The sequence below is a fragment of the Protomyctophum parallelum genome (assembly GCF_964188405.1).
Source record: "Protomyctophum parallelum genome assembly, chromosome: 19".
In the NCBI taxonomy this organism is placed as follows: domain Eukaryota; kingdom Metazoa; phylum Chordata; class Actinopteri; order Myctophiformes; family Myctophidae; genus Protomyctophum; species Protomyctophum parallelum.
The window spans coordinates 8,019,037-8,033,694 of record NC_139717.1 but is presented as its reverse complement, the minus strand read 5'-3'; the positions used below and the strand labels follow the sequence as shown (position 1 = coordinate 8,033,694).

The 14,658-nt window shown below is 42.5% G+C and overlaps 1 protein-coding gene across 10 annotated transcripts in view; it reads right to left on the bottom strand.

Moving 5' to 3' along the window:
• Nucleotides 1-14,658, bottom strand: part of LOC310876594 (unconventional myosin-VI-like) — a 165,234-nt gene that overhangs the window by 64,605 nt on the left and 85,971 nt on the right. For all 10 annotated transcript variants that reach the window (XM_083790160.1, XM_083790163.1, XM_083790164.1 and 7 more), the window contains exons 13-15: nucleotides 12,852-13,009; nucleotides 11,464-11,555; nucleotides 9,082-9,154 (exon numbers count right to left, since the gene is read on the bottom strand). In XM_083790160.1, the coding sequence (XP_083646286.1) occupies nucleotides 9,082-9,154; nucleotides 11,464-11,555; nucleotides 12,852-13,009 (323 nt within the window). The remainder of the gene's footprint in view (nucleotides 1-9,081; nucleotides 9,155-11,463; nucleotides 11,556-12,851; nucleotides 13,010-14,658) is intronic.

The following is a 14,658-nucleotide window of genomic DNA, read 5'->3' as shown; positions in this document are numbered from 1 at the left end:
CTGCAATTTTTCAACAGCAAAAGCATAAAATAATGGTTAAAGTGGTTAAAAGCTAAGGATACGTTCCAGAGCTTAATGGGCTAAGATGACAGAGGGAAAAAAAAGTAAGTCGGCGAGATAGTAGTCTCGCATAGCCAGACAACTATTCCACAATCTCAGAATGGAATATAGAGTAGAGTCTGGAACTACACCTCCCGAAATCTGAGACAGGGAGCCACCATAAAAGAAGTGAGAAGAGAGCATAATCTGTCAGCACCATTGCTCTAAACATGTAATGATGTTGTTAGTAGGAAAAAACACAGAAGCACCCAGGAGGAAGTCGACCAAGACAGGGGAGGAGCCGAACAGAGTTCTACACAAAAAAGGAAGTGGTGCCCCAGTGACAAAAACATTTGTCCTTTTTTACCAAATGGGTTTCGAGATTGGCGAGATTTCCCCCATCTTTATCATTTCAGTTCATCATTTATATTATATATGAAATGGTATCAGGTGTGGAGCTCAGGATGTACTCTCATTAACGCTGAAAGCTGATTAGCATGTGAAGCAGAGCATGCATGATGCTATACACACTGCATCATTTATTTAGATGTTCTTGAACCAACAACATTCACTGCATGCAACTTCAAAATATTGGATATTTTGACGTTGCATGCAGTGAATGTTTGATCTCACCGCTCACTCTAGGGCCCAGAAGCAGAAGGGGAATTTGGTTGTTAAAAATGTATTGCACTGAGATTATGCCTACAACTAACAATTTAGTGCGCACGCACATTCGCATGCACACACACACACACACACACACACACACACACACACACACACACACACACACACACACACACGCACGCACACACGCTTCTGATGTCATATTATGATTGAAGTACCGGTTTAACAAAGTCTTAAAAAGCAGCACCCGCAGCAAACATCTTTCAGCTGAAGACAATAACACATTGATCGACTGGTCAATTTTTGGACAGAGGCTCGTTTCTCGAGCAGTTGAATGTGTAAACCACATAACTGTGAAGGTCTGGGTTTGTTTGCCGCCTGGGTATCATCTTTTATAGAGATAGTAGCATAAGAAAACTTTCTTTGGAAATATTTTAACCGTAGCCCACACCTTCCATAGATAATGTTCAGTTCAACCTCAGTTCACTGAATTCATCTCTGTGTTAATCTGTATAACATCTCCCCCATTTTTGCGTGCGTGCGTGCATGCACACGGGAGCAGCGCAGTGAATAGTGGGAAGTAGCTCTAAAGTTTAATCAACCAAAAATGAGTTGAAACCTAACACCCAGAACAAATTATATCTCCTGTTTAATCACTACAGGTACACCAGAGAACAGGACTTGTCGACAAAAAGGCTGCTCTCGCCAGGGTACATGAGCACTTAACGCCTGGCTGGCTCGTCTAGCAGGACCTCACATCCCAGAAAGCCGCAGTGCCATTTTCAACTATTTCAAACTATTGAAACTATTTCACCTTTGCTGAAGCTGTCTTGGTGTGAAATTAATTCTTGAATATTAGGCTATCCCAAAGGATGCATTGTTTGCCTTCTTCCTATGAATTTCAACATTTTACAGGCTGCATTTGAAGGAGCATCTGAAATGGGACAGCCCCGGTAGCGCCACACGATGTGATGTAATCAGCCTTCAAATGCAGCCCCTGAATTGGGACACAGCTGCCTGTTAGACCACATAAATTACATTTCAACTCCTATTCAAATTATACGATTATGTATGCCATATTATGGGCATGAATATGTTACAGTAACATCGAGAAGCCATTCAAATCGAGAAAAACTGAACGGGGGAGGGGTGTCTCAAGATATGATAGCATTCACAAGGAGGGATGGCTCACATCCCTTATCTACCTTAAGTTATCTTTCTATCCGTTTGGTAGAAAGCCAGCTGTTACAGCATGCTGTTTCGGGTGGAAACGGTCCAAAACTGTTACTTTTCAGGAATAAAAAATAAGCTCGAAACGTATCGTATGATTGCGCCGCTGTTAGTGATGGGAGATTAATCGGGTTCACAACCACTTCCAGTCCTTCATGGACAAATAATACAGCCCATCCCCAGTGCCAAATCAACCCCTCCGATGGCCCTGGTGTTACACCAAATCAAAAGGCCCCATGCACGTGCGTAACACAGACACTTTTTGCGTGTTCAGCACATCGCCACTGCTCCCATAGAGTTATACGTATAGTATTTAAGAAACTGTTGGATGACAAAAACACTGGCTGGGGTTCCTGTGTTGTGTTACATTGAAATTGGTGACCTATGCGTACAGTTTCGACGGAAGCAACAGCTGTACCTATTTGAAATAGTCTTGCACAGGGCCCTGCAAGCTGCGGACCCTGGCGCTCCAGTAAATTCAATTGTTAATCCAGGCCCGCCCATCCCTAAAGAATCAAACAAAGTTTAACTGGCCGCATGTACGGCAAACTAATTCCAACATCTTTCAGCTTCGGCCAGGTGTTGCCAACGCTAAAAAGGTTCTCAGAGGACAAAAACGCTTTATACTTCACCACGCTTCTCTGCTGTTTGTTTACATCGACCTTGACATCATTCGTTTCGGAGATTTTGCCATTTTCTGGCGACAGACACAGTGAACACTGTATGCTCATCTCTCTCCATAAATTAGATGCCGTATAGGTTGCAGAGTTTTGTATCTCCTAACCGCCTCAGCCAAACCATTTTTTTTTAATTGTCCATGGTCAACACCAGCAGACAATATAAATCACATTCGCATTGAGCGTCTCTGCAGTGATATTTGGCTGCTTAGAAAATCTTGGAGGTGCAAGAAATGCAGAAAAATAACTTCTGCAAGGCACTGTGCTGTTTGTTTACTCTGCAGTGTCTGTCATTTTGTTCAAATTGACCTTCTGAAGCACCAGATCTACAAGCTCATAGCACGGCACAAAAAAAGAGAACGAAATCATATGCCTGCTTGCCATAGAGCACCGAAGTCCTGACGTCACTGTCAGTAGAGGGCGCCAATCCACAGGTTGGTCCACTTTTTATTTGCATTGTAATCTCCATAGAGGGATTTTAGATCGCTTCATATAAGAACTGTGTTTGAAAAATAAACCGATCACCCCGGCCTTTTCACTCATATGGATATGAAGCATCGACTGAAGGTGGAAATGTACAAATATACCCAAAGAGTAACACAAAAAGCGTTAGAAACGAGTCAAATAACCCAGAGACTACATTTCCGGGTAGGCGGGTGGCTGCATCTGCCCGTCGCACAACAGAAACTGAATGTTAATTACGTTTATTTTTATTTTATTGATATTTAATGTTTCGTGGTTAGTACGAGTCGAGTCACCACCATTTGAGCTTACGTCAACGAGGAATCTCAGGAACGCAATGTGTTGACAGCTGGGCGTGACGTATATTAGCAGCGACATTGCCTTCATATGTAGTTTCAAGGCTTTTGCGGCCACATTAATTCCATTTTCTCCAGAAACTGGCTGTATCAAATATAAATGGACATCATTAACGACGCACAGCCACTCCCCTGACAGAAAGGCCGGGGTGGTCGGTTTATTTTTCAAACACAGTTCTTATATGAAGCGACCTAAAATCGCCCTATGGAGATTTCACTGCAGAAATACATGAAAATACATGAACCTGTGTATTGGCACCCGAAGGCGGGGTTGGCGAAAGGGCCTTTCTGTGTGGAGTTTGCATGTTCTCCCCGTGTCCCCTAGGGTAGGTACCCTCACAAAAATGCAGTAATCCTTGTCTCTAAACTGCCTCCCCCTGGCCAGCCGGGGCGCCTGATGGAGGGGAAAGGAACTGGTTGGAATAACGTGTTCCTTCCACACGCTACGTCCAACCAGGGAAACTCCCCCCTGTCAGGTGTAAAGGAGCAACTTGGACACTCAAGCATGAAGGAAGCATGAGTTAAGTCCGTTGCTCTCCCCAGGTTGGCGGAGGGTGTATAGAGCCCAGGATCACATTAGATGATTGACACCGGGGTGAAAAATGGGTTACAAAATTGTGGGATAAAAAATATATTAAAAAAAAAGAACCTGTGTATTGGCGCCCTCTACTGAAAGTGACGTCAGACTTCGGTGCTCTATTGAATAAAGCTTAAGAGGTGGATGCAGTCTTTTCCTCTATACAAAATCTCTTTACCGAAACCAGCCGATTGCTGATTGCAACCACAACGTTGAGAGCTTGTAGATCTGCTATTTTCACCAGATGTTCGCCTACTACAACATGCCCAGAACACGGCCCCTATTGGGTAGCCTTTTCTTTCTTTTTGAACACAGCGGGAGAAGAGTTCCACCTTCTCATTAGGTGCAGCTGGGTGGAAAGTGAGCGCCAGCCGTTCAGGACTTTGCATACAGTATATAATATATACTGTAAAAGCGCTGTTGTTACAATTAAATAATATAAAAGGCAGATTCCCCCACAGGGTAATAAAACAGGTGTGAACATTAATATAATATAATATGGATGTATTTTAATTATTTGAGTCGATGCCTTGCACTGAGCCAGTGAGGCTGACCCCAGCCAGCAATTTCTGCAGACTCTACTGCAGCAGCAGAATGGTTGATGGTGTTTCACCGTTGGACGTGAGAGAGGAGGCGTATTGACCTCCCTCTCCTCACCGCTATCACAAAGGGCCATCTGTCTGCTCTGCACGAGTGGAGGAAGTATTCAGATATACCGTCTCTGTCGCCCATATTCTAACTTAATCTTTTCCCGTAAATGAATGCCCTACTTGATCGCACTACAGCGTCACACCAAAGTACCAAAAGTAGCAGATCCACAAGCTGGAAAAGCGTTGCAAAGCGACGCGTTTCTAGCTTGTGCATATGCTACTTTTGCAACAAATGTAGTGACTAAAGTACTTCCGCCACTGCCCACGCTTTGCCTCACCTCTCTGTTCCTCTCACAGCTGCTTGCTTCTACCTGCACATGCTTCACTCCTCTCTCCTCTGCCCTCCCTCTACCATTTGGCGTTCTCTTGTGAACTTCACTCTGATTTCTTCTCCTCCCCACCATCTTCATCATTAAACTCCTCTCTATTTGTCTTTAGTGCACACAATTGACGATTTAGGCATTTCATCCAGAGCGATTTACAGTAAGCAAGAACAAAACATGGTAATAGTCATCAAGAATCATACGTAAATCCTTGGGATTGTGGGTGGGTGGGATAGGGGATTTAGTTTTATTTTTTATTTTCATATTTGATATGTCTCTGTTTAATGCTTGCCCCTGGGTTTGTCACAAAAACTTTAATAAAAAGATAAGAAAACTGAAACTGAAACTATGCGTATACACTATAGAGTGCCATGTCTACATAAGTTACATAATAGTTGAGCCTTGGATATGAATGAATGAATGAATGAATGAGTTTATTTCGAACATTATTTGAAATCAAATACATTAAAACAAAACTGAAACAAAAAGAAAATACTCCAACAATGTCCGAAAACGAGTAGGGTGAAGTATTAAACTTATTAAGCCGCTACCCCCTTTTGCTTTTACCCATATAACTTAACAAACAACCAGAGTTGTGCTGACTCAATGCGTCAACACCGCCCCTCCTCGTCTAAGTACCTCCTAAATATAATCATTTTATATGACCTCCTAAATATATACCTTTATTGAAAGGATAAGCCCCTTGAGATGTCGCATCTCATTTTAGAGGGGGTCCTCAACACAGATACATTGTACAATACAGTTCACAAAGCAATACAACAGTACAACCATACACACAGAAAGGACAAAACAAAACAAGACAAAACAAAAGCTCTCCCAAAGATAGCTCCCACCCCACTGTTTCAACCCTAAATAGCAGAGTTCATATGGGGAAAAATATATACCCTTTGCACAATAAGACCATGTTATTAGGCAAAAAAACTAAACAAAAGCAAACAAGCAATACCAGCATGCATAATGTGATAATAATGAACAGCAGCATCGAGCCAGCAGGGAACACAATTATGAAGGTACATACAGATCGGTCGTACTCGGTATGTTATATTTATGGAAAACAAGGACAACTGCCAAGAAGAGTACGTTAATTTAGAAGCATGAGCACGGCGTTAGAAGGTGTATGAAAATTGATTCCTTAAATACGTTGAGGGAAGTGATTGATCCGAGTGGACTTGGTAGGTCATTCCAATCAGATGGAGCTTTAAATTTGAAGGCACGGCGCCCACTTTCCTTTTTTATCCTTGTGGGGACTGTAAAGTAGGGATGGTCCGTGTGTCTTAAATTATAGTGTGGTGTGTATGGGACAAGAAATTGTTTTAGGTACTGTGGATAAGGAAAGAAAATACATTTAAAAATAAATTGTAGCCAATGTGAGTGTCTTCTTGATTTAAGTGATAGCCAGTTTAAAGACTCGTACATGGAGCAATGGTGAGTTCTATATGGGCATCTCAGTATGAATCTACATACTGTAGGTTATTATAGGTGACATTGAGGGGGTAGAGGTTTGTATCGGTGGAGTTCTGATATATGACATCCGCATAGTCTATTATGGGTAGTAGCAGCTGTGAAATTAATCTTTTTCTAATCTGAAGGGTAAAACTATTGATGGATCGATATAGAGTTTTCAAACTGAAATTTATTTTCTGAACAATAGAGTTAATATGAGTCTTAAACTGCACTGGCTTCCTGTTGTTTTTAGGATTGATTTTAAAATTATTTTACTTGTCTATAAAGCTCTCAATGGTCTCGCACCTGCCTACCTACTTGACTGCCTGCCTAAATATGTCCCAAACCGGCCCCTAAGGTGCTGGCCTGCTCGCTTTGCCTAAAAAAATGGCAACTAAAAAATACGGGGAAGCAGCTTTTTGCTTCTACGGGCCGTCGGCATGGAACAAGCTCCCACTGTGCCTTCGTCAGGCAGCCTCTGTAGACATTTTTAAAGCTCAGCTTAAGACCCACCTCTACAACATTGCTTTTAAGTTATCTTTATTTTATTTTATTTTTATTTTATTATTTTTATTCTGCTTGTTTTTAATGTCGTTGCCTTATTTGATCTGTTCTTATCTTTGTACCATTGTCCTATTGTTTTAACTGCTTGCCTGTTTTAATGCTGTTTTGTTTTGTTTTGTTTTGCTTTTATTATCTTTTCTGCTCTGTAAAGCACTTTGAGCTGCATTTATGTATGAAAGGTGCTATATAAATAAAGTTTATTATTATTATTAAAGGAGAGTTGAGGATCCAGCCAAAGTCCTAGGTACTTAAACTCCTCCACTTTCTCCAATGCTGCCTCATCGGAAAAGTTAAGGACTAGAGGAACATTAAAGTGGTTCATGTTAGGGCTGAGTTGCACCTCCTTACTCAGTCAGTTCCACAGTTGAACTCCACAAACTGAGATGCACATACTCTTCGATTTTAATTTAACACAGTGTACTTTGAAATTAAGTTCTCGTCTTAAATTATAACCCCCCTCTCTATCACTGAACCTTTTTTTGCACATTACCTGGTAAAATATTTGTCCTTGTTCTAAACATAATTTGTGCAGTACAAGGTCCATTAACTATTATATAAATGAATGTGTGATTGTAAAAATAGTATATTAGTGTGATCCAGATATCCTGCCTTGTTAACTATTCTGATTGCTTTTTGCCTTTATGCCTGTAAGGTCGTCGAGGCTACGGTGCTGCAGGTGCTGCAGGCTAAGATGGAGTCCGAAGAGGTGGGCTTTCAGACAACGGCATAAGATTGGAAGTGAGTCTGCAGTTCTGATTGCAATGGGGAGTGCATTTCATAGTTTTGGAGCCAGAAGGGTAGAAGAGTTTGGGACTCGTGGAGAGTTGTCCCGGTGCACACAGTGACACGGTCAAACCGAACAGAGACAAAAACTAACCTTTTTCGAGATTTAGAAAACAGTAATCAACTGTAAAATGTAACAGATTTTCAGGCTATATTAAATCATTTTGTTGGGGGAGCCCCGGAAATCCCAACTCAAGGACCCTAGGCCTAAAAGTTTAGAGGAGGGCACTTCTTGTTGCCGGATGGTCGATGTTTTGACTCCCGGTGGGGAGAATCTGGGTGGGGAAGTGAACGGCAAACCAGCAGTGCACTCAGTCCTCCCCCAACACCACTGAGAGCCCCCTGAGCAAGGAACTGAACCTCTACTGTGGTTGTAATGGTCAGCTCCCAGGTTTGTGCAGTCTGTGTGTGTGTGTCAAATTGTCTATGTGCAGGGTGTTGCTGAATATGAGCACTTAAATGGAAAATGGTGCATTTTGCGCTTTACATAGATTGCGGTTCCCATCCGGCCACTCTACCCCTGAGCCCCTGCCACTTAACCCATTCTGACCTGAGATCAGATTCATACGAGGTTTCCGCCGGACACACACTGGTCTGATGAACCCATTCTGACCTGAGATCAGATTCTAAAAATGTCAGTCGTTCTTCGATTTTTTCAAAAATAGCAGACCTACAAGCTCATATCGCGCCACTCGGTGGCGCGATATGAGCTTGTAGATCTGCTATTTTTCAATAGCTAAAGCATAACATGATGCCAACACCAAAATGGGTGCCCGTATAGAATGGGTTAACCCATCAAGACCCAAGACCAGATTATACCAAATGTCTTCTTAAATCCTGACAGTTTTCTTAAAAACCTATGTTTCTATATCAGTGGTGCTCGAACAATTTCATGTTAAAAGATCCTCAAAATGATATGTGAAAAAATTATATAGCAGATCTACAAGCTCGTATCGTGGCACTTGGTGTCGTGCTCTGAGCTTGTAGATCTGCTATTTTTCGACAGCTAAAATAATGGTTGAAGTGGACATGTGCAGAGCTGCAGACATATGCAGTCCTGATTGGTGCAGTGTGTGGTATAGGGGGCGGGGCGTACCGTACCTACACAGTCCTGATTGGTGCAGTGTGTGGTATAGGGGGCGGGGCGTACCGTACCTATACAGTCCTGATTGGTGCAGTGTGTGGTATAGGGGGCGGGGCGTACCGTACCTATACAGTCCTGATTGGTGCAGTGTGTGGTATAGGGGGCGGGGCGTACCGTACCTACTACCTACACAGTCCTGATTGGTGTAGTTGTAGTGTGTGGTATAGTGGGCGGGGAGTACTTACTTATACAGTCCTGATTGTCGACGTAATGCACCTCGTTGACGCCGAGGCCCTCCCTCTGGTACAGCTCTTGTTCCTGCAAACGCAAACACGCCACAGCGGCCGTTAACAGCCTGCCTTAACGGTCTTCTGAACTCAATTGCACCCCCAAAAACCTGAACTTTTAACATTCAGTACATTTTCTGTGGTCTGGGCTTTTCTGGCTCAAACAAGTGCTCTATTTTGACTGTCGATTTGACCTAATCGATCATTATTGGTAAACCATAACACAATGACAATGAAAGGTATTGACTCTACACAGCAGGAATTATTGTATTGATGCGATCTGGGTGAAATTGGAAAATTAATATAGCGGCGCGGTGAGCCCGGCACAGACAGAACACGGCCGACCGGCTTTTAGCTCTAATAGAGCACCGAAGTCTGACGTCACTTTCAGTAGAGGGCGCCAGTACACAGGTTCATGTATTTTTTAATATACTTCACGCCCAGCTGTCAACACATTGCGTTCCTGAGATTCCTCGTTGACATAAGCTCAGCTGGTGGTGACTCAACTCGTACTAACCACGAAACATTAAATATCAATGAAATAAAAATAAAAATAAACGTAATTAACATTCAGTTTATGTTGTGCGACAGGCAGATGCAACCACCCGCCTACCCGGAAATGTAGTCTCTGGGTTATTTGACTCGTTTCTAACGCTTATGTTACTCTTTGGGTATATTTGTACATTTCCACCTTCAGTCGATGCTTCATATCTATATGAGTGAAAAGGCCGGGGTGATCGGTTTATTTTTCAAACGCAGTTCTTATATGAAGAGATCTAAAATCCCCCTATGGTGATTTCAATGCAAATAAAAAATACATGAACCTGGGGACTGACGCCCTCTTCCGAAAGTGACGTCAGGACTTCGGTGCTCTATATTCTATATGGTTCACAGACAGACAGCAGTCACAAGGGCTAATTAGCCGTATACAAAATAGAAGTCCACATTATGGCCTCAGCGCGTGCAATTCGGCCAGTCATAGTTTGAACCCAGCTCACCTTAATTCATTATAATATGGGCAACTGTAGCTGTGTAGGCTGTAGGCTACTACATTGATCTCCTCATGAGATCAATCAAGTTTGGTGCCAAATGTCCCGCAAATCATTTTAATATGACGACATCATGAAATGATCCTGCACTTATGTACATCTGACAAAGAAGATATAGGCTACCCTCCGTATATGGTTGAAATTTTTAATAGCTATATGCCTACATGTCCATGATCAGAACAAATCCTTTCTCCACATGGAATTCAGACAGATGACAGTGAGATGATATTAATCTAAAAGACGGACTTCCGCATGAATCAATGCAGCTCTGATAAAAAAAAGAATCGGATATCTATTTTACCTCTGCAGGCGAGTGTGCAATTGTTCTCTCTTTTTTTTATAACCCTGCAGTGCATGGTAATTCATCAGTAAGGGCTTTTATCATTGCCGAGTTGTAATATAGCATTTGGTCGTGTGGTGAACAGTACAAATTAACTTCTTTCTCATTATGTGAAAGTAACTGTAACATCAGTTAACGTTCTGACATTTAACAAGGAGTGAAGCAATGCGTGCCAAGTTGGCAAGTTTCATTTATAATTATATATACATAACTCGTGCTGTTTGCTTGAAGATCTGTCCGTGCAGAGACCCGCCTGTCAAAATTAACTGCTCTACAAGCTCATCGCGGCTGTTGTATATAATTTAAAGCTTGGGAATCCTCCCTGCAGGCTATGATTATGTTTTTCGATATTTCCTGTTGCCTAATATGGTGTAGAATGGGCGTGGATGATTCCATCTAACCAGGCGACACCAGGCGAATCGCTTAGGAAAAATGCGGAAAGGATACACTCTGCGATCCGCACAAATGAAGTGATTACACCAGCTTTCCTGAATAACACGTCCTCTCAACGGATTAATACGATATAATTACGCATCTTTTTACGCATCATTTACACTGTGGCATATTTCTCTTTTGTGAATGAGGACCTATGTCTATTTGCTCAGACACTGACGGAAAATTATCCATTCATTGTCAATGGGAATTTAATGTTTGTGTAGGACAACGTTTGTGCACACACACCTAAAGCTGGATATAGGAGGGGCTAGTGCCCTGGGGGGGGGGGGGGGTGGTCACAGTGCAGACATCTGTAAATCAATCGTCTTCAGTGGAAAATAAACTGTAAATTGGTTTGCTGACACAGAGCCAGGCCAATATTGAGCACACAATAGACTCAAAGACATTAATTAATAGGCATTAATTGATTTTGTAAATATTCAAACACAGTTCAGGTGGGGGAAATGGAAATTGACATATAGCACGTGATTTTGATAGATTTCAGTCTTGGCCCACCTCTTTAAGGATCCGCTCATTGAAAAACTGCTGCAGCTTTTCGTTGCAGTAGTTGATGCAGAACTGCTCGAAGCTGTTGTGTTCAAAATACTCTGAGGGGAAGAGAACAAGATGTGATTATCAACCAAATGCGTGTCCAAGTATTGTGCTTGATGACATTACTGATACAGGTATACCACATAAGCGTACTATATAATGTTGATGACCTGCAGATATTCACAACATGTACCAAGTACAAAATACTGTACAGTACTGTGGGAAGACATTATCTCAAACATGCTTTCATCTAAATGCACTTTCCTCTATTTCATAATAAAGCAAAATAGTATACAACCGATCTACGATACAAGATTGTACATCGTCTCTTTTCAGCACAAGGCACCAAAAACAACTATAATCAGCTAACCTGACATAAGATAATCAACCAAGGGTGCAATGTTATCATATGCAGCAGAATTCCACTGGGTGCTTCGGGGGCTGGATGTGGATGGGCCAGGGGCAGATCACTTTTGAATCCTGCTTAGTGAAATACAATAGGCTCTCTATGCACACAAAATAACTCTTCCTACTTCCGGGCCCCTTCAATACTTCCTTCACAGGTGTTACCAATGATACAAATTAGGGCTCTGTTCCATTCTGGTGAAACACAGTCAGGTTTCCAATATTGTGCATGTTGGCTCACTGGAAACACACTCAAAATGTCAAATTGTGCTACTGTTATCTACTACAAATACTATTAACATTGAGTGCCTGCAGTTTCTTCCAGCTGTGAAATGTCCCTTTAAGGGTGTGTAACTCTGAGAGTGTACAAATGGGTACACTCTCAAAGTTATGGGGTTCCTTGAAATGTAAAAGATTGAGAACCACATCCTTCATTAGAATCATTGGCAACACCTGTCATCCAAAAGCTGACACTCTCTGTGAGTGTCAACGGAAGATTTAATTCTCAAATGTGCCTCGCTTGCTCGTCTGAGCTGGAGGCTGTTTGGATAACAAAACAACGGATCTTAAACAAGATGAAGGTAATTTGTAAAATGTCAAGAGGCCAGTTGCCGTTCAAGTTAGTTCAAACAACCAATTTGCCTCAACAGCTCAGCGATAAACAGAGCAGAGTGAGCGGAATATGAAAGCCCAAATCAGCTGCCCCAAAAAGCTTTGTTTAGCCTGGCACTGAATTTTCATTTTGTTTCACTTATTCACCACGGCAGAAGTTTCTGGAATGGGCGTTGCCAAAGCGGCAGTCTTCAGCGATTTGTTCACAGCATAGGGCGATTAAATAACGGACCTTAATATGAAAAGGGTTGAAAATGCACACACACACACACACACACACACACAAAGTGTGTGCCCCAACAGTGAGGATAAGAGGGTGGAGGTAGGTGACAGACCGAAGCCAGCGATGTCCAAGACTCCGATGAAGTTTGAGGAGGAGTCAAAGGGGAAGCACTGGTTGACCCTGGTGACCACGTGATCGAACAGCCGACTGTACACCGCCTTGGCCAGGGCGTCCCGCGCATTGTTTGCCTGCTCCACCTTCAACGGCACCCTGGGAAAACAAACATACATGAGAAGGAGTCATCATCAATCCATCAATCTGTCATAGTCTGAAAACGCACCTCTTCAGACTCTATCTTAGCCCGTAGCACATGTCGTAGCCTCGGCGTAGACATAGCACTCTATACTGTATACGCATAGTTTCATTATATAGATATTCAACTGTTATTAGCTTAATACGTGTGATTCTTGATGACTATGTTTATGTATTTGATGTATCAACATGTCGCTCTGGATTAAGAGCGTCTGCTAAATGCCTAAATTGTAAATTGTATCATGTTGGTATCATGTTGGCTTGTGGTGGACATTTGTCAAAAAAAATATGTTTTGCCACGGACACAATGAGTGGACAAACATAATATTACCGGAAATAACAGGTTTGTAACTCTGAGCCCCTTTTCCACAAAAAAAAACGTAATTCTTTCTCTGCTATCTACGATTATAATAGTACCGCTTAGGCAGGTGCCAGCTACATACATGTTCGTACCCCGCGTACACTCCCTATATGAAAGCGCCGACCGTCAATTGACCTTTTAGCATTGCTCCGGTTGCTATGGAGCGCCTCCATCCCCACCACCCATGGGATTTTACATCCAGGCTCCATTTAAATCCATTAAAAGCAGGATTTTCAAAGCCCTGTATCTCTAAAGCTCCGAGCGCAGTCCATGGTGAGCCGCCGCGCATCCTGGCGATCGTAAATCATTTGTGACTTTGTCTCGCATCGCTCCGGACATGTAACCGTTTATGACGAGAGGTATCACTGTGCTCACAACAACAGCCCCCACCTCACTGATAAGCCAGAAATGAAACAGAGGATCGTAGAGTGAGAGTGGACGGCTGGCACATGTTAGGTGTGCTTATGCTACCACCACGTTTATACCACAGGATCTGCATCTTCCAACCTGAATCATGACTTGCCCACTTTGGTTCCCACAGGTTCCCACAGGGCAAGAAGAAGTACGGTACTTTTTGGTTCCAGTTCCGAACCAACTTTTAGGAACTGAACCAATTCATTTGCTTCAAAATTAGGTGGGGAAAAAAGAACGGAACCGCTCCAACCCCGTTATAACTTTATATTAACATTATATATTATGTCATGTCGTCTTTTGTTTTGGGCATTTTAGGCAAAATGAGCCTTGGCTTCAGCCTACTGTACATCTTTTCACGCCACTAACATTAGACTTAGACTTATACTGTATTATATATGTAGGGATGCACAGATATGGAAATTCTTGGCTGATACAGATGACAATTTAGCCGATAGCCGATACCGATACCGATATACGTTTATTTAGTTGTTTTTTTTTTGTGCCAGGGAAACAAATACATCTTCAATAAAAGAAGTACATGTTCAAAATCTACAGCTTGGTACAGTAGGTTGCAGATAACCAACACACCAACATAGCCAATGCAAAATATGCATATCAACAACAGATAAATATCGGCTACTGCCGATGAGACTAGCTGGCCACTGTCACCGACACCAAGAACTCCCGGACAAAAAGCTAGTACTGTGGGAACCAACACACGGGCATGGAGAGGACGTCCCACACCTACCTACGTGGACGTACTAAAGAAAGATACTGGTGCGGAAAGCACAAATGAGCTGGCCAGATGTATGGAGAACCGAGATGACTGGAG